We start from the raw sequence: 19,124 nt of genomic DNA, 5'->3' as shown, positions 1-19,124 counted from the left end.
GGTTTCTCACAGGCACCCGACAACTGAGAACAAGATAGGCCTTTAGACTGATCCAAAAGGGTCTTCTTAAGATCTTAACTCTGCAGCTTATTGAGGGTATAAAGTAAAGGGACTCCTGACCATTAGGTCCAGTCGTGACCGACTCTGGGGTTGTGGCGCTCATTTTGCGTTATTGGCCGAGGGAGCTGGCGTACAGCTTCCGGGTCATGTGGCCAGCATGACAAAGCCACTTATTCTATTCTACTCTACTCTTTTTAAAAGGTTTGTCAAATGGGCTCATTTAAATTACTTTTTTTAATACTTTAGGACACTCCTTAAAATGTGCCATGGAGCACCAGTGACCCCCGGAGGTTGTTGGATTCCAGCTCCCATCATCCCTGACCATTGGCCATGCTGGCTGGGGCGAGAGGGAGGTGGAGTCCACATTCTCCATCCCTGCCTTTGAAGGTGGTCAGAGCAAGATACACAAAGTGTGGATATTTCCTTTTGAGGAGACCAATTGTGGTTGATACTGTTACCGTGATGAGATTCCATGAGCAATTCCCAATAATTTTCTGGTCTCAGAATGAGACCCATTAAAGGAAATTGCTGCTTAGCCATGACCACTCTGCAGATTCTTCATAGTTGTGTCCATGTTTGGAATTCCGAAAACCTTGCCTTCTGAAAGTAAGAGCAAGTATTCCAGTCCTCATGGGCAAGATAATTTTTAGAAGAGGGATGCCTGTGGCTCATTTCAGGCATCAAGCTGAACCATGGTTCACACAGCTTGGCGTGATTGTTAAAGCAGTTGATTTAAGAGGTCCTTATATAGGTTTCTGTGTCTTTCTGCCTGAGAGAACAAAACACCACTACAGCTGTTTCTCCCCCATCAGGGGGAAAAACATACTTATTGTTCCTTTTGATAAAAAAAATATCAGGTTTTGGATGAGAGGTATGTGAAATGATAAATGGAGCTCTCAAAGTGGCAACCACGAGGATCCTTAACAGTCTGCACCATATTTTGACTGTCAGAGGAATGCTCCATATGAACTCAAATGTCCATCAAAAACTGTGGAGAACATTTCCTTTTAAGGTGGGTGTGGAACCTGATAGCCACCTGTACATGTGGGTTTTACACATGTGATGAAAGAATAAAATGGAGACCAAGGCAGGGCTTTGACCAGCAGAGCCCTCAGGAGTAAAGTGCGATCCCGCCTACACTCCCAGGCTATTTTTATTACAATAAGAGAACACAGAATTCAAACACACCAACCAAATTCTCCCAGCTCCTCCCAGAGCATCTCACAAGGTTGTATGTGGGCAAGAATCGGATGCGACAGCTGCACTACAAAGCCATGCATACTTGTTAAGCCAGAAAACCAGGAAAGAGTAAGCAGGGCAATAGAAATTCCTGAAGGAATTAGGCAGGAAAACAGGTTTTACTACTTCCCTGTAGCAGGAGATTTTACAACAAAGGCCTCCTTAATCTTATGGTTACAGGAAGCCTGGTTCAGAGAGAGCAGATGGTCTTCTGTGCCTGCTTGCAACTAACTGAAAGGATTGTGTGCCTAAGTTGTCAGCTATTTGTAATGGGAAGGGATAGACAGCTAATAAGAAATAGAATCAAGAATCAGCAAAATGTGCAGCTCATATAATTCATATCAGAAATCATATTCATAAGGTGGCCCTCACTAGGAGTCCCCTACTTGACTGAATGAATATACCTCCAGGAGTATCTGACTCAACCAAATTAATTCATGATTTCTCATAAATTTACTGAGATGCTACATTGCACATTGGTCAAGAGAAATATATCTTATTGGAAATACATACCCTTCAACCTATCCCTCAATTCCTGCTTTGGTGACTGCTGAATTTAGGCTATAAACATGTTTGAGAGGATCCACAAAGTGTCCAGTTTTCTGTCCTGTTTGAAAAGCTCTTTGCCAAATGTTTTCTTCAAGTCCATGTCTCACCTTTCGCCTTCGAGTCATAAATTTGTTGGCATTTGTCTGTGTCGAGACAATGGAGTGTGCCTCCAGGGGCTAAGTCAAACCACTGGAGAATTGCAGCGCCTGCTGTGGCTGCAGAGACTGTTAACTGCTGCCTCCAGCGCACAAGCCTGGGCAGTGTGTCCTGGGTTGCCCAGACAACAAGACCATACTCTTGGCCCCACTGATGTGGTCCAAAGGAAAGGAAAGCAATACATTTGACACTATAAAAAAATTCCTTCAGTAGCACCTTAAAGACCAACTAAGTTTATATTTTGGTATCAGCTTTCGTGTGCATGCACACTTCTTCAGATACCTGAAGAAATGCACACGAAAGCTCATACCAAAATATAAACTTAGTTGGTCTTTAAGGTGCTACTGAAGGAATTTTTTTATTTTGCTTCGACTCAGACCAACACGGCTACCTACCTGTAATTTGACACTATGTAGCTTGGTTGCAGGAGTTGCCGGAAGGAGACGTACAAGACACCATCCAACCGTCTTAGATACTCCACTCTATATTTGTGTTGTTTACTCCTTAGCCTTTTCTTATTCCAAAGATGTCCTGACAGAAAAGTGGGTATGGGTTTTTCCTCTGGATTTACTCCTGAACCCTTTCTAATGAATAGGTAAAGCAGTGAGGCAGTGGAGGTTTGGATCAGAAGTTTACTTCTATGTGGGCTGCCTTCTCAGGTTGTTGAGCCCCATCTACCTCTCACTTCCATCTCCAGCACATGCAAAAGCCACATGGACCATTGGACCCACTACTCAATACGCTGAAGGTTGTCTTCTCCCCAAGCTGGCCAGTGGAAGCCATTTCTTGGGTGTTGCCACTGTCACATACTGACAGCTTCAAGGAGTCACAGGTGAGAGCTGGGTGCAGGATGAAGACCAAAGGTGGACAACGTACCCCAGAAGGAGCACAGCATCTCCCCCCACTAAAGGGAGTACCCCTCCCCAACACCCCATAATTTGCATGACCCAGCTAACTTTAAACATGCCCAAAGCAATGGAAATTGGAAACATTTAACTCTTGACTGGATTGTGCTGTGGTCTTTGTGCTGTTGCTTTGTTTGGGTGGAATTGCCTTGTGCCTCCAGGGGCCAAACGACTGGAGAATCAAAACCTGCATGAGTTCCCTAAGGTTACATTCCTTAAGCCAGGGGTCAGCAAACTTTTTCAGCAGGGGGCCGGTCCACTGTCCCTCAGACCTTGTGGGGGGCCGGACTATATTTTGAAAAAGATATATGAATGAATTCCTATGCCCCACAAATAACCCAGAGATGCATTTTAAATAAAAGGACAGGGTCTACTCATGTAAAAACATCAGGCAGGCCCCACAAGTAACCTAGAGATGCAATTTAAATAAAAAGACACATTCTACTCATGTAAAAACATGCTGATTCCCAGACCATCCGCGGGCCGGATTTAGAAGGCGATTGGGCCGCATCCGGCCCCCGGGCCTTAGTTTGGAGACCCCTGCTTAAGCAGTTGGACTTTCGACCAAGTAGTACAGGGGTCAGCAAACTTTTTCAGCAGGGGGGCAATCCACTGTCCCTCAGACCTTGTGGGGGGGACTATTTTTTTGGGGGGGGAATGAATTCCTATGCTCCACAAATAACCCAGAGATGCATTTTAAATAAAAGGACACATTCTACTCATGTAAAAACATGTTGATTCCCGGACCATCTGCAGGCCGGATTTAGAAGGCAATTGGGCCGCATTCGGCCCCCGGGCCTTAGTTCGGGGACCCTGAAGTAGTAATTGATCTTTAAGTTTATAGGACCTTCTATTTCTTCCCTCCTCCCAGTGAAGCAGACTTCTGTTTTTTTCTTTTAAAAAATCCTTTCAACATAGAACATTATAGTAATAGAACATCCCACTCTAACCCAGAAGCTGATATTTAGGCCATGCATGCAAAATAACATAAGTTCTTATCTCAGACTTATATTTGTATCGGTGATAAATGGTTGAAGTTAACCAATATAGTCTTATGAGAGGACTCCTCTAGTTTAGATTTTAGCCATGTATGTAATAAAGCTGTGCCATTCAAATACAAATGAGTCTTTGCTTTAAAAAAATTCACAAGTGCTATTTGCCATACTTTATTTTACCAATTTGTTAAAGAACCACCTCCTAAGTTCTTACATTATCTCATCATTGTGAGCCTTGCTGTTAGTAGAACTTTTTTTAAAGTTTAGACGTAAGTTTTATTTAGACAAATCCTTTCAGAACAGCCACCTTCCCAAAGGTCCACACTTTTTTGTAAGAACCAGATTCTACAGCCTCTCTGGCAGTTTGTTGATGAGGGGCTTATATATGATGAGGTGACTGCATAGGCAGAGTGCCATTTTTGCACTATTTTAAGTGCTACCTCTCTCAGACGAATGTCCTCTACACTGAAATCCACACCTCTGTTGATAGTTATGTGCTGATCTGTTTCCTACATTTGCCTTAAACCACCTGCTGTACCCAGTGCTTTTTAAAAAGAATAAAGGTGCCAGTACTCACATGAAGTTGTTACGAGTAAGTGCCAAACTTTTAACATTTTAAAGAAAAAATGATGCCAGTACTGCATACCCTCGAGTACCCCCAGAAAAGCAGCACTGGCATCCCATGTCTATTTGGATTAACAGTTTAGACACTAGACCCTGTTCTACTTTTTTTAGCAGAATCCCACAATCATACCTCATGTTGCATCTGCTTCAGGTTATGTGTTTTCACGTTGCGTCCCGCGGCAACCTGGAAGTACCGGAACGGTTACTTCCGAGTTTTGCTGCATGCGCAAAAGCACTAAATTGCACAGCGCGTGTGCGCAGACGTGGCATTTCTGGATGCGAACGCTTCCGATTTGCGTAAGCTGTATGAAGTCCCCTTGAGTATGCACTCTTGCTTAAGAACATTGTCTGTCTAACCTACCATTCTTTGTAATAAACCCAGTAATTGTAACCTGTTCAGCAGATGACTAGAGATTGGCCAGTGATGTACCAGTTGACAAGGCTCTATCTCCTGTTCTAAGGGGTGGGACAAATAACTTCAAACTTTTATCCTTTAATAAGGTTGTGAAGTGTTTAGCCACAAACCACACAACACGGGGAGTAACAAACTAAGCTGCAGTAATTGTGAGAAAACCTTTTAAGAGGTTATGGATGGATGAAAAAAATGGTCATGAGTCATAAGCAGGACTGCAGAGGACCTGTTTCAAAACTCAGGCAAAGTAGTGATTCATGGAATATCAGAAAGATAACATCAGAAGTTACCACTAGTCAAGTTATCAGTAGGGCCTTAACCAACAGTTGTACTGGAGGCCTCCCACACCTAATCCGGAGTCCCTCCACCCAGTGGTGTAGCAAAGGGGGGCGGTCTGCCCTGGGTGCCACCCTGGAGGGGGGTGACACTCAGCACGCCCCCCCCGACTCCCAAGCCGAGCGGTGCCACTCCAGCGCTGTGCGGGGATGGTGCAGAGGTCCTGTGTGCAGGCGCTGCACGCAAGGCATCATGGGAGCTGTAGTTTGAAAAGGTGCAGCAATGGTCACCACCACCACCACGTGGGGATGGTCCTGTGCTTGCGGCTGCAGTGGTTTGCTGGTGACACCGCTGTGCAGCGCGCATATGTGTATCACACATGCATGGTGACGGTGCACATGTGCATTGCATGGCGATGCCCTGCCCCCGGGTGCACCCCCCTCCGCCTCTGCCTCCACCACCCCAGAGGGAGAAGAGCTGGGGTATTGGAGGGAAAAGAGGGGAAGCAGTTGGGCCTCTAGCACTGTTAAGGCATGGTACCTACTTCCTGTTTGCCTGAAGCCTTTTGCTAAGCTAATAAGCAAAAGTTGCACAAGGCTATGCTGAGTGGGCAGCCTCCCCCATCCCAAAGAAAGACGGAAGCCACAAGCCACAGAAGAGAATTGTTATCAGGCTCCTTACAGCAATACTGTCACTTTCTCAAGCAGCAATCCGTTGCATGAAGATATTTCTCCAATGGGTCAGTGCCACCAGCAGTGCCTGTTTGCTGGTCAGCTTAATTTCTTTAGAAAAAGGAAGGTGAGGGCCACTACACAGATGTGACTGCAGAGCAAACTGCACCACCTTAATTTACCGTGTTTCTCATATTATAAGACATGTCTTATATTTATTTTTTCCTCAAAAAAACACACTATGGCTTATTTTCAAGGGATGTCTTATTTTTTTCCTCCTCCTCCTGCTGCGGCCAGCATTGCTGCTGCGCCTATCACTATGTCTTATTTTCAGGGTATGGCTTATATTCCTTGAATGCTTAAAAATCCTGCTATGGCTTATTTTATGGGTATGTCTTAAAATATGAGAAACAGGGTACTTTCGCATGGTTGTAAAAAGGTGCAGCTGGCATCCTGGCAGAAAAGATTAAAAACATGCAAAAAATAATGTAAAGTGGATCTTACATGGCATACTGGAATTAAAGGAATATTGTAAGATTGAGAACCTTTTCTAAAGAGAACTGTAAGAGTCTGTTACTTGCTCACTCCTCTTCTTTTGCTCATTACTGGAGGCTGCAGAGAGTCCAGAATGTGGCAGTAAGTCAGTAAATGGCAACATTCAGCTGAGCAAGCCATACAAAGACACCTTCCTTTCGCTACACCTAATCCCATTCTGGGTCAAACCCAGTGAAACAGTTCAACATTTACTTCAGAGGCCTGGGTCTCCCTCTAAAACAGGGTTATAATAAAAATTAAACACTCTTGCATCAGAAAGCCTGTGTATCTAACAAATCACTCAGTAAAAAGAAACTCTGTTGTTAAAATGAAATTGGGTGACTCCAGCAACAATAGGGCTATTTTGATGAGCGACTGAGACACACCACAGGAGAGTGACTGAAAGGAACCTTTATTTCCAGTGAGGAGCAGAACTGGGCAATTTCCAAAGACAAATGCAGGACAGGAAGCCTTAGTTGGTGGAAGGTCTGGAGTGAGGAGGGGAAAAAAGAGGCATTAGTATTTTAACAAGTGGACGACTGAAGATTTTGCATCCAATGCAGAACCTCTCATATTTAAGAACAAAGCTGTTGCTAAGCCTCATGTAGTGAGAAAAGCTTGAAAATTTTAAGGGCAACTTCAGCAATGGACTCAGAAACAGGATTTAATGGTGACTACTGTCTTTTTCCCCTGAGTGCCGGTTGCTCTTCATTCCAACATGCTAATTGTGGCTGGCTCCAAAAGATGGCAAGGTGGGAAATTTGCTCAGGGTGAAAAGATCAACTGAGGGTTGGCCATCAGCCATTGTTACTTTGTATGGAGCCATCAACGTTAGGAGACAGACAGACAGACAGACAGACAGACAGACAGACAGACAGACAGACAGACAGACAGACAGACAGACGGGGAGAGAGAACTCCTAGGCTGCCAAGTCCTGCCTTTTGAGGGGGGGGGGAGAACCCACTGAGGTGCTTTGTTTCCCCAATCACTGGTCCCAGGTGCTCCTGACTTTGATTCCAACAAAATTCTGATTCAAAATTCCACCAAGGCTGAATTTTATGACCAAAACTGAGGGCTATTTTAAAAAAACTAAAACAGTGAATCCGCATAGCTCTGCACCACTTCAGACTGGTCGATCCCTGTAAGGCTGCAGTCGATCGTGGGCTCCTTTTCCTTTGCTTTTGTCTAAGAGCCCTCTGCCCCTCTCCCCTCCCTGCATTTTATCCTGTTCCGTGGAATGAAGAACGGAGTTTTTGCAGCGATATTTTGGTAAGCGAGTAATCCTCCTGCCCCTGAAAGTTAGGTGGCCCCCACAAACTGAAGTTTTTACCCTGCACCCCAAAAAAGGGTTATAAAAAAACTCAACAACTTTGACCTGAACCCCACTAAAATGGGGGTAGATCACCTCCAGTTTACAACTCTGCAAGTAGATCGCAGTCTCCTGGAAGTTGGCTACCCCTGGCCTACCCTATATAGAGTCCTACTTACTTGGCCCATTCCACATTTAGGATCAGGTGATCGTAGCCAAAGCCAGATACCCCTGCAATGGCCCTAGCAGCATCTTCTCGGCGATGGAAGCTGATGAAGGCAAAGCCCTGAAGGTAAGCAGCAGGAAAGATGAAAATAAAAGAAGGTAATTTTTGCTTGTATCTATATTATTGCCACCTCTTCCCCCACCTCTTTCAGCCCAATTATCAATCCCTCTTTCTCACCTTGGATTGGCCAGTGGTTTTGTCCTTGGCTAAGTAGATGCGGGATATGGACCCAAAAGGACGGAACAGCTCCTGCAGGTCAGTCTCCCGGGTGTCTTCGGACAGATTGGTGACACGGATGGTGGCATTATCATCGGCTAAGATACAAGGAGGACTGTTGGATCAGGGTAGCAAAAACTGAAGGACTCTTAAATACCTGCCAGCTAAACTATCTTTCAAGCAGGCCTAGGGCTTGTAAGGCACAGAATATACACAGGACTAGACTGCAAGATGTCAGGACACGGTCGATTCAGTCCCAACCTCCCCTCAAAGGGAACCTACCTCTACGGTTAGGCTGCATGGACTCCCCTCTGCGGGTGGCTCCATCTCTCAGGCTGGGTGGGACATACTTCCCCGTCTTGCTTTGCTGGGCTTGAACAGGTTCCGGTTCTGCAGAAACAAAATGCAGTGTTATTGAAACTCTGAGCACAACTCTTCTTCCCATCCCTGGCATAAGCCAACCTGTCTCTGCAGGAAGGGCTCACCCCATATCCTCTGCCTTTTTGCACCCCTCACCTCCTGGTAGTTTGTCCTTCTCGCCTGTGGAGAGTCCCAGCTGCTCTGCCAGCTCCTTCTGCATAGGTCCCAGGGTGTCTTTATATGGGCAGCGAGTGGTCCAATGATCACCCTTGCAGATACGGCACGACACGATCTTCTGCCCTTTCAGCTTGTTCATGGGGTCCTCCTCCTCTTGGCAATTCAAGTCCTGGCAAAGGACACAACCGAGTGTGTGGCCAACTGAAAGTCTGCTTGTCTTCCCACCCGCATTCAGAGCCCACAAAACGATTAAGTTCCAACCAAGTGTCTCCTATCAGCAGTGTCTTGTCTGTGCCAGTAATCTTAGGAGGCACAGGCAATACCGGTAGAAAGTGCCCTCTGCTCCACCCTCAAAAAAGAATGTGTCAGAATGTTAACAGGCAATGGCAACAGCTCAGTGGCAGACACCTGATTTGGAAGCAGGAGGTCCCATGTTTAACTTTCTCCAGGTAGGGATTGGAAGGACCTGCTCCCTGAAACCCTGGAGAGCAGCTGCCACTCAAGGTGGACATTACTGTGCTAAATGGCCCAGGGGGCTGACTCAGAACAAAGCAGCTTCCCATGCCATTTCCCCCCGGAAACACAAGCACCACAACCTGTCTTGAAACCCTGCTTTCCACCCCCTACCTTCCTGCATGCTGCCACTCACCTCCTTACTGGTAATGAAAGTCATGAACACATCATCGCTCACGGTGGTAGTGGCCACATTTGGGCCAGGGGCATCAAACTCTGAGTTTCCAAATTTTTTCCAGTTCTAGAGAGCAGAACAAAAGAGCTGGATGAAGTCTTTGATCTCATTTGCAATCCCCAAGAAGTGGGGGAGAAAGATGTTGCAAGGTAGACGTAGTAGGAATGGGCTGGAAAGACCAGCAGGGTGATTTCTAAAAGAATCCCCAGCTGGCAGATTCCAAATTCTGAGCAAATTGCACACCAGCTGCTCCAAAGCAAAACAGCAGCAGCAAAACACTCTTGTCAACAAGATGTAAAGAGTATCAAAACACCATATAAGATCCAGCATCTCAAAATATGAGATAGTACAATGAAAAAAAATCATCCACGTCAAAATAATTTCCCCATCTAAAGCTATTAAGCCAATATGGCCGGAAGCCTAGGAAAGGTAAAGATGTTATGTTACATTACTTGTTCCAAGGATTAGGAGTGAGGAGTGCTGAAAACAGGCACAAGATATGATGTATGCCCCGTGGAGGACCTTAAGGTCCATAAATAGTAACACCTGAGAGGTCCTGGGCCAGAAGGAAATCAGATTAGCCTCAACTAGAACCAGGGCCTTCTCAACACTGGCTCCGACCAGGTGGAGCGCTCTGTCTCCTGAGACTAGGGCCGTGCAGGACCCGATTTCTTTCTGCAGTTGTTGTGCCTGGCCTTTGGCCTGGAGCCAACCTGATCCCCTCCCCCACTTTCCATTTCCTTCTGTATGAGGCTACATTTTTAATTTTAATGTATTTAGTCTTGTTCTTAGGTTGTATTTTAATCAGTTGTTTTATATCTAGTGTTAGCTGCTCTGGGCTTGGCTGGGGAGGGCGGGATATAAATAAATAAATAAATAAATAAAAATGTATTATTAATAACTATTATTATTATTAAGACCAAGCCAGCTTTTCTCCCTCCCCGACTTGCTTCATTTAACATCCAGGCTGACAAAGAGTTTGAGTCCTCATGGACTCAAAACTCTTTATGATTTTACTGTCTAGTTTCTTGTTTTTATATTGTTGAAAGCTGCTGTGAAACATTTTTATGACATAGTGCCATATAATTATTTGTATAAATATATAAAGAAATAAAATAAATTCAGCCCCAAACCATGTAATTTACAGCTGAGTTGGCTGGAATAAAGCAAAAGACCTTGGGTGTCCCCCCCCCCTTTAGCCAGCCTCTCCCAACATGGTCCCTCCAGATGTTAATTGGAACGTAACTCCCATCATCTAGCCAATGTGAAGAATACATGCAAAAACGACCTCTTCACTCAGAAAGAGAGAGCAAGACTAAAATGTTACAGATCAGAGGGCTGAGTTCACAGAAAAGTCTGACGAGCACCAAAACTTGCATAACTAATGGTGGGACCTCCCTTCAACATGCACTGGCTGAGGGTGGGCCTCAGATCCAATTTTAAGCCAATCAAGAACAAATTCAGACTTCACTTCTTATGGACCTATTTGTTTATCATTGGAATACTGGTTTGAGATTAAAAAATATACTGTACTGTATATTGTTTTGGCTTTTAGACATCTCTTGCTCCAGTACCATTACTTCAGATCTGATGATGGCATATGCCTTGTGGTCAAGGAGGAAGGTCCAAGGGGGTAAATTCACTCTCTTAGGTGACTCACCTTTCGCCTAGCCACAGCCTTTGAGGCCTTCCGGGTCTCAATTCGAAAGGTGCGGATAATCTGGCAAAGGATAGCAATACGTCATATTATGCCCAGGGCAAGAATCAACAAAGAGGAAATGGGAAAAGCCTGAGGATCACACCTGCAGGTAGAATTTGCTTGCTTCTTCCTGACCACACAGTTACAGTCACAACCAACCTCCACCCAAAACCTATTCAATCGAGCCTGCAGAACTCGAGCAACATGAAAGATTGGAGGAAAACATCTAGCGGGGTCATCACTTTCAGACTAAAAACAGAAATGAACCATGGGACATGGAGATTCTGCCCCCATGCAACCTAGGAAGTGGTGTGCTGTCAACGAAAGGCAACTGGAAGTGAGGGGGGGGGGGCCAAATCCCTAATAACACAAGACACCAAGAGGATAATGACACCCTGAGAATGAGAGCTGGGGGGGAAAGAGAGGTACAGTGGTGCCTCGCAAGACAAAATTAATTCGTTCCATGAGTCACTTCGTCTTGTGATAATTTCGGCTTGTGAAGCGTGGTTTGCCGTGGCAAAAACAAAACAAACCGCAAAAAAAAATCATCTTGCAAAGGACGGCCGTAAAAAACTTCGTCTTGCGAGTCACCAAAACCATCGCAAAACGCTTTCGTCTTGCGAGGTACCACTGTATGGCTTGATCCCAAGCCCCCACTCACCTTCACCTTGCGGCCATCCTCCTCTTCCCTGTACTCAGTCACTGTTTTGATGTTTCCATTCACAAGCTCCTTGGGTGATGGGAGAGGTTCTGTAAAAGTAGTGGGGGTGGGAACTATAGTAATCTTTCTGTGTCTCCAAGTCACCCAATACTGCAATCCCTTTTTGAAATGCAAAGTGAGCATTTACCTCCTTTCACAAGCTCTGGCTCAATGGTTACAGTTACATTTACAGCTCCAGCTCCAGCTCCACCTCCGCCTCCACCCAGCACTCCACTCAGGGGGATGTCCTTGAGCAGGTCGCTGGTGATGCATTTATCTGTGTTGGGGAAGGACAATAACTCAGTTAAAGTCTTTACATGAAGGATATTATCATTCTCTCTAATAGTAAATTAGTATAGTCAAATTTGTATAGCTGTTCGGAATGAAAACAGGGCTGCCCAAAATAAAATACATTCATGAGATTCCAGAGGTAAAGATACTTATAAATACCTAAGTACTCCTGAACATGGCCACATGAGCTTCAAGTTCCTTTGGAATGTTGACAACACAGAGATAAGAAACTTTAGAGGAAGATCTCATTGTTTGGAGTGGAGGCTTCACAATTAATATTATTCCTTCCAGTAGCACCTAGAGACCACGAAAGCTCATACTAATGACAAACTTAGTTGATCTCTAAGGTGCTACTGGAAGGAATCCCACACACACTACATCAGACCAACACGGCTACCTACCTGTAATGAATATGATGATGAAGAAAAAGTTAAGACCTCTTGGAAGGAATTCAACATTACCGTGTTTCTCCGGAAATAAGACACTGTCTCATATATGTATGTGTGTGTGTGTGTGTGTGTATGTGTGTGTATATATATATATATATATATATATATATATATATATATATATGTCTTGAAGAAGACACACTATGGCTTATTTTCAGGGGGTGCCTTATTTTTTTATTACGCGTCCAGCCTCACCTCTTCCTTGGCACCCTCCAGAACTGCGCCTATCACTATGGCTTATTTGGGGGGTATGGCTTATATTGCACAAATGCTTAGAAATCCTGCTATGGGTTATTTTATGGGTATGTCTTATTTGGGGGGAAATAGGGTAGCAGTTTGCTCCATCTGAGCAAGCATATCTGCTTACCTGATGGAATGATCTGCCCTCAGTGTGGCTCCCCTGACAAAAGTAGTAACCTGTTTCCAGCCAAATCCACCCCCCAACTATTACTCAAAATTCACATGGTTTATACTCCCTCCTGCCCCTTCAAAATGGATTGTTGAGGCCAGGCTTCCATTTCTTTGGAATTTCTTTGGAGCACTGTGACTTCTCGCAGGCGCAGAATGCATGCGTGGCTAAAGTACTTCCGGGTTTGCCGACTTCGTAAGTCGAAACCTTCGGAAGTCGAGGCATTCGGATGTTGAGGTACCACTGTAGCACCATAAACTTGTCTGAAGGCATCCAGGTGGGATAGACAGGGAAAAAGCAGAGGCTAGCTGAGATCTAATTTCCTTGGTGTGTCCAAGATGTGGGTACAGATTTCAAGGTACAAGGAAAATAAAACCCATTCTGGGCCAAAGGGGCTGCTCTTCCTTTAGCATGCACCTTGTTCAATGACACATGAAATTTCTCACCATCATCTCCTTCCTCTTCCACTTGGTCTGCCCAACTGGGCTTGGAGCTGAAACAGAGTTAGAGATACCAAGTTAAGAATCTGTTCACAGTTAACGTAAATACAGTCATACCTCAGGTTACGTTATGGCCGCTTCAAGTTGTGCGCTTTTGGGTTGCGCAGCAGCACTAAATTGCGCTTTACGCATAAGCGCCGAATCGCAACCCGCAGATGCGGCGCTGCAGGTTATGAATGCTGCGGGTTGCAAACGTGCCTCCCGCACGGATCACGTTCGCAACCCGAGCGTCCACTGTATATAATTAGTCCTTTCTTGTCCTCTAACCTCAGCAATCGCTCTTCCCACACCCAGTACTTTCTTACCACTTACTTGTAGTATGACTAGTCCCTGACCCTCACCCATATACCTCATACTTTCATTGCGAGTCACTTTAATTCTACCAAAATGCACATTGGCTTCTTCATATGAAAGATAGGAACGTCTCCCCACCACATTCCAAATGGCATCCATAACCACCCTGAAACTCTATTCCAGGTACTCTGCCATTAACACATTTGGTCAACAGCTGCTCTTTTATTTCCTCTTCTGCCCAACCTCCAAGGAAAAGCATCCGACTACTAGTCAACCAGAACCTACATTAGTCTCTCAAGCTTTCTGACCAAGGCCCAGGAGTTCTGCCTCCAAGAGATAAACACGTCCCGCAAAGGGCACAGGAGCCCCACAGAACAAGGTCTACCAAGCTAAGGCCTCATCTTCCTTCTTCTGCACTCCTGCATGCTCCTTCCAACGCCTCCCTCAAAATAAGCTCACATGCTTCACTTTGCCCCAAACCCAGCAAAGAACCACCTTCTCCTTACCAAAGTATTTACCTCTCAATCTAATAGCTCAATCACCCTTTCCAAGACCTTCTCTTGCACAAGCACCCAACACACTCCACTCCTTACTGAGAAAGTTTGAGGCGGAGGCTCAACCGTCCAGAGCTCCTCTGCACATGCACCATCTCCCCATCTATTAAACTCACAGAGAACAGACTGGCTTCTGGAGCCCACGTCTGTATATGAACACGACACTTTACATGGGGAGATGTGACAAGTCTCCCACCCACAGCTTTCCAACCCGAACTAGGCCCAGGAAACAACCAGGGGCTGCGAAACAGAGGCTGCGCAGGATCACGCATTCCTTGGGGCTTTCTGGGTGCTTGCATTGCAGGGGGCTGGACTAGATGATCCTCAGGGTTCCTTCCAACTCGACAATTCTAGGATTCTCTGATGCTATGTTTAAACTGGCTCGGGGTCAGATGCTCGAAGGCAGGGGCTGCTCCCGGGACGAGGGGCGGCGCGGCAGGGAAGGAGGGGGCGGCCGGCCGGAAGGCCCGAGGCGAAGCCCGAGCGCCAGGCGGGAGCGAGCAGGCCACGCAGACCTCCAGCGGCCGCCGCCGCATCTCCGGAGCCCGGGAGGAGCCTCAGGGCAGCCGCCCTCGGAGCCCCTCGCCCGCCCCGAGAAGTGGCAGGGCCCAGGCCGAAGCGAAGGACGCGGGGAGGCGCCGCCTGGAGCCCGCCAAGGCTGCGCGACCCGCCCGGCTCCCGCCGACCCTCCCCACGCCCAGCACCCCTCTCTCACTCGTAGTCCCCCGTCGGCATGGTCGCCCAGCAGCAGCAGCAGCAGCAGCAGCGCGAGCAGGAAAGAAAGCGCAGGCCTCGTGCGCACGAAGAGGGTCGGGCGAGGCTCAGGCGCGTCGCGGAGCAGAGCAGAGCAGAGGCCTCAGCGGGCGCGTAGCATCCTGGGAAGTGTAGTCTCTCCGGCGCGGTGGCTGACTGGTGGGGGAGGCCACTTGCGCCTGCGCCTCACGATGCGCGTTGGACCAAAGCGCCGGGACGTTGCGCAGGCGCGGAAGAAGCCTCCTAAGCCACTCTGGCGTCACTGCAGCGGCGTTTTTGCCGCCCCTCCCACTGCTCCTCATCCGGGAGCCCCGCCTTCCCATTCCTGTCCCTTCTTCTCCGCGTCATCATGTTCATCCCTTAATGCCTCATCATGTTCTTTCTTTGTATTGCTTCAAGCCCAGACAGCTCCAGCCGCAATATTGCGTACACACGTGCTAAATCCTGTCTGTGGTGCCTACCCTCATCCCCAATAAAGAGTCAGGAGTCAGGAATATGGATTAAAATTGGCCACAACTTTTATTGAATTCAAACGTGGGAAACTTGGCTCAGGCCTTGGCAGGTAACCCTCTCAGCCCCTGTGGCTGAGGATTTGCAGGTTGACGGGGCCCGAGAGAGGGGACTGTAAAGCGCAAACTTACACAGCATGCCCTCCTCTGACCCCATCTGGGAGTTTGACCTACAAGCCGCTGCTCCAGGGCCAGGGACTCCCGATTTTTGCCCTTTTTAGTTGGGCCCCTGCAACGCCGCCGCATGAAGATAGACAAAGGAAACCTTGCCAAGGCCTAAAAACCGCCAAAGTTGTGACGAATTGCTGCGGGGAAGGCGAAACCTGCCAATGCAGGGAAATTCCTTCCCGGTCCTGAATACAGCAACCAACTATGCCGCAGCAGCGCCCGCTCACCTGTAACGCAAAACGTTATGCTGTAAAGAAAACACTGTTAGCCTGATGATCGCTGCCTTAGGAAGGAATTTTTAATTATTATTGTTATTATTATTTGGAAAGAAGAAAGTTAACGGAAACACTGTTAACCCGGTGATCGCTGACCTAGGAAGGAAATTACAAAAGGCAATTAAATGAGGGAGGGAGGGCGGGTGACTGGAACAGGAAGAAGGACAAAGAGGCTTCCCCACGGTGCTCCTGTCCCTTTTCTTTGGCCTTACTCCCGCCCCCACCGGCCAGGTGCCCTTTGTCTTTACTGGCCGGGTGGCAGGTCATAGGCCCGACGCAGCCAGGTAGGCGTCACCAGCCAGGTAAGCCCCGCACGGTGTCGCAAACCTCGCCCACCTGAGGGGAGGGGTGAGGGCGGATATTGCTCAAGGACGGAGGATTTGGGTGGCGTCACAGGCGCCCTCCGCCCCCCGCCGAGTCTTCTCGCAGCCCTCCGCCAGCCCGGGAAAGCCCAGGAAGGCCCGGCGGGGGGCGGGGCGGCGGCGCTGAGGTTCCCTCCGCCATAGGGAGCGGGGTGGTCAGGCAAGTGTTTCACAAAACTCCCTGTTTAAAAATCCCTGAATTGCAGCAAGTGGCGCAGGAGCCCATGAGAAGGGGTTTTTATTTCTGTTCTTCAAAGTCCCCCTAGTCCCTTTCAGCCTGAAACAACCAGCTTCACCAATATAAGATGGAGGACGCTTGGCTTACAAGCAGTGCATGTTAAAGGATCTGTAAAGGTAAAGGGACCCCTGACCATTAGGTCCAGTCGTGACCAACTCTGGGGTTGCGACGCTCATCTCGCATTATTGGCCAAGGGAGCCAGTGTACAGCTTCCAGGTCATGTGGCCAGCATAACTAAGCTGCTTCTGGTGAACCAGAGCAGCACATGGAAACGCCGTTTACCTTCCCGCTGTAGCAGTACCTATTTATCTACTTGCACTTTGACGTGCTTTCAAACTGCTAGGTTGGCAGGAGCTGGGACCAAGCAACGGGAGCTCACCCCGTCACAGGGATTCGAACCGCCGACCTTCTGATCAGCAAGCCCTAGGCTCTGTGGTTTAACCCACAGCGCAGACCACAAAATGAGTCAACAATGTAATGCTGCAGCAAAAAAAGCAAATGCTATTATTGGCTGCATCAACAGAAGCTTGGTCTCTAGATTCAGTACTCCTCTATTCTGCCTTGGTCAGACCCCACCAGGAATCCTGTGTCCAATTCTGGGCATCACAATTTAAGAAGGGTGTTGACAAGCTGGAGCATGTGCAGAGGAGGGCAACCATGATGATCAAGGATCAAAAAACCAAGCCTTATGAAGAACGCTTGAAGGAGCTGGGTGTATTTTGCCTGGAAAAGAGGAGACTGAGGGGAGATAGGAGAGCCATCTTGAAAGATCTAAAAGTATCTCACATGCTGAAACATGTTTGTTTCCTCCTCTGGAGGCTAGGACCTGAACCATTGGCTTCAAGTTACAAGGAGATTCCGGCTAAACAACAGAAAGAACTTTCTGACAGCAAGAGCTGTTCAACAGTGGAACAATGTCCCTCAAAAGGTTGTGGACTCTCCGTCCTTGGAGGTTTTTAAGCAGAGGTTAGATGGCCTCCTGTCTTGGATGCTTTAGCTGAGATTCCTGCATTGCAGGGGGTTGGACTAGATGACCCTTCCAACTCCACAATTGTAAGATTTTATGAACAGTCCTTACAGCATAATGCAATTTAGTTCCATCTGATTAGGCAATTATAAATAAATGACACACACACACACACCCTGGAGAATAAGGCACTCAAATAAACTGGCTAGTGGAGATCTTTTTGGTCTTTGGTTATAATTACAGGCTAAAAAGGTAAAGGTAAAGGGGCCCCTGACCATCAGGTCCAGTCGTGTCCGACTCTGGGGTTGCGGCGCTCATCTCGCTCTATAGGCCGAGGGAGCCGGCGTTTGTCCGCAGACAGCTTCCGGGTCATGTGGCCAGCATGACAAAGCTGCTTCTTTTTTTTTTTTTTTTTAACATAATTTTTATTGGTTTTTACAAATTACAAAAAATGGTACATACATAAACACCTTTTCCACCTTCTTCCCACCCCCCTCCATGGGTCCTCCCCTGCCACAGAAGTATCCCACGCAGGTGATCAGTCAGAAGTGGTCCATTTTATGATTGGGTTTCTGTCCTCCTCCCCCTCCCCTGCCCCCCAAGCCCCCCCCTGCCACCAGGGAGCTCCAGTGAACCAGGGCAGTACGCAGGAGTTCATCCATCCAACCATCTATTGTCATACCAAAAAAAAAAAAAATACAAAAAGAGAAAAAGAGAAAAAAGAGAAGAGGAAAAAAAAAAGACAAAAAGGAAAAAAGACAAAAAAAAAATTCATCATAATTGTTAAATTCATAATTGTTAAACCATATTTTGTGGGCTTCCCCACCCTCCCACCCTTCCCCGGTTTTCCTCCCTTATTTATCATCTTCAACAGTTTCATAGTTCATATTTTATAACATACACCTTTATATCTTATACCACTTTTAAACTATTATCATTTTCGCCTATTGTCCAATCACTGAGAAATCAAACTCCCATTTTTTCTTCCCGTGCCTAATTTTTACCCCTCTATAGGCCTCCATATTTTCACCTTTTTCCAGAATCAATTCACTTTTTAAACCTATAACTATTCCCAAACTAACCTTACTCCCCCCGAGTACCTGCTCCACCCCTCCAATCCAGCAAGTTCCATAGCCAGCAGTCCAGTTATAGTCCTATTAACCCATCCTTACAATCACCACTTCACTTTCCCTTCACCCCACCCCCTGTTTGCAGTCTTTTGCCATCCAGGCCTCCATATCAGACCCCTGAGCTTCTTCTCTTCTCTGCTTAATTTTTCCTTCTTCCCTGTGGTCATTCTGGAGTTCCAGTAAATCCAGTCGTGCCCCCCTCGAAGGGGAGGCACTCCATCCAACTTTTTGTAGAGTAAAATCATCATTTTTTTCGTGATGGGCTTCATTTTGTGTTAAATCATCACAGTCGTCATCATTGTCATTCTCACATTCATCTTCTTCAGTTTCAAAAGCTTCATCTTCTAGGAAATCATATTCTGTCATCACAATCTGGAGTTGTTGCTGTAACACTAGCCGTTGTGTCTCCTCTTGACATAGTTCTATTCT

The 19,124-nt window shown here is 46.8% G+C and overlaps 1 protein-coding gene across 1 annotated transcript; it reads right to left on the bottom strand.

The window, feature by feature from the left end:
* Nucleotides 1–6,817: 6,817 nt before the first annotated feature.
* EIF3G (eukaryotic translation initiation factor 3 subunit G) lies at nt 6,818–15,161 on the bottom strand. Its single transcript, XM_035140614.3, has 11 exons — nt 15,009–15,161; nt 13,392–13,438; nt 11,945–12,073; nt 11,758–11,846; nt 11,058–11,117; nt 9,359–9,463; nt 8,689–8,878; nt 8,455–8,562; nt 8,134–8,270; nt 7,910–8,016; nt 6,818–6,909 (listed from the first exon to the last, which is right to left on the bottom strand). Exons 1-11 carry the CDS (start codon nt 15,026–15,028, stop codon nt 6,894–6,896), a joined length of 1,008 nt encoding a protein of 335 aa, XP_034996505.3. The 5' UTR covers nt 15,029–15,161; the 3' UTR covers nt 6,818–6,893.
* Between the last annotated feature and the right edge of the window lie 3,963 nt (nt 15,162–19,124).

The sequence above is a fragment of the Zootoca vivipara genome, chromosome 15 (genome assembly GCF_965207765.1).
Source record: "Zootoca vivipara chromosome 15, rZooViv2.hap1.1, whole genome shotgun sequence".
Lineage (NCBI taxonomy): Eukaryota > Metazoa > Chordata > Lepidosauria > Squamata > Lacertidae > Zootoca > Zootoca vivipara.
The sequence above is the reverse complement of the archived record's forward strand: the minus strand, read 5'-3'. Positions and strand labels throughout refer to the sequence as shown.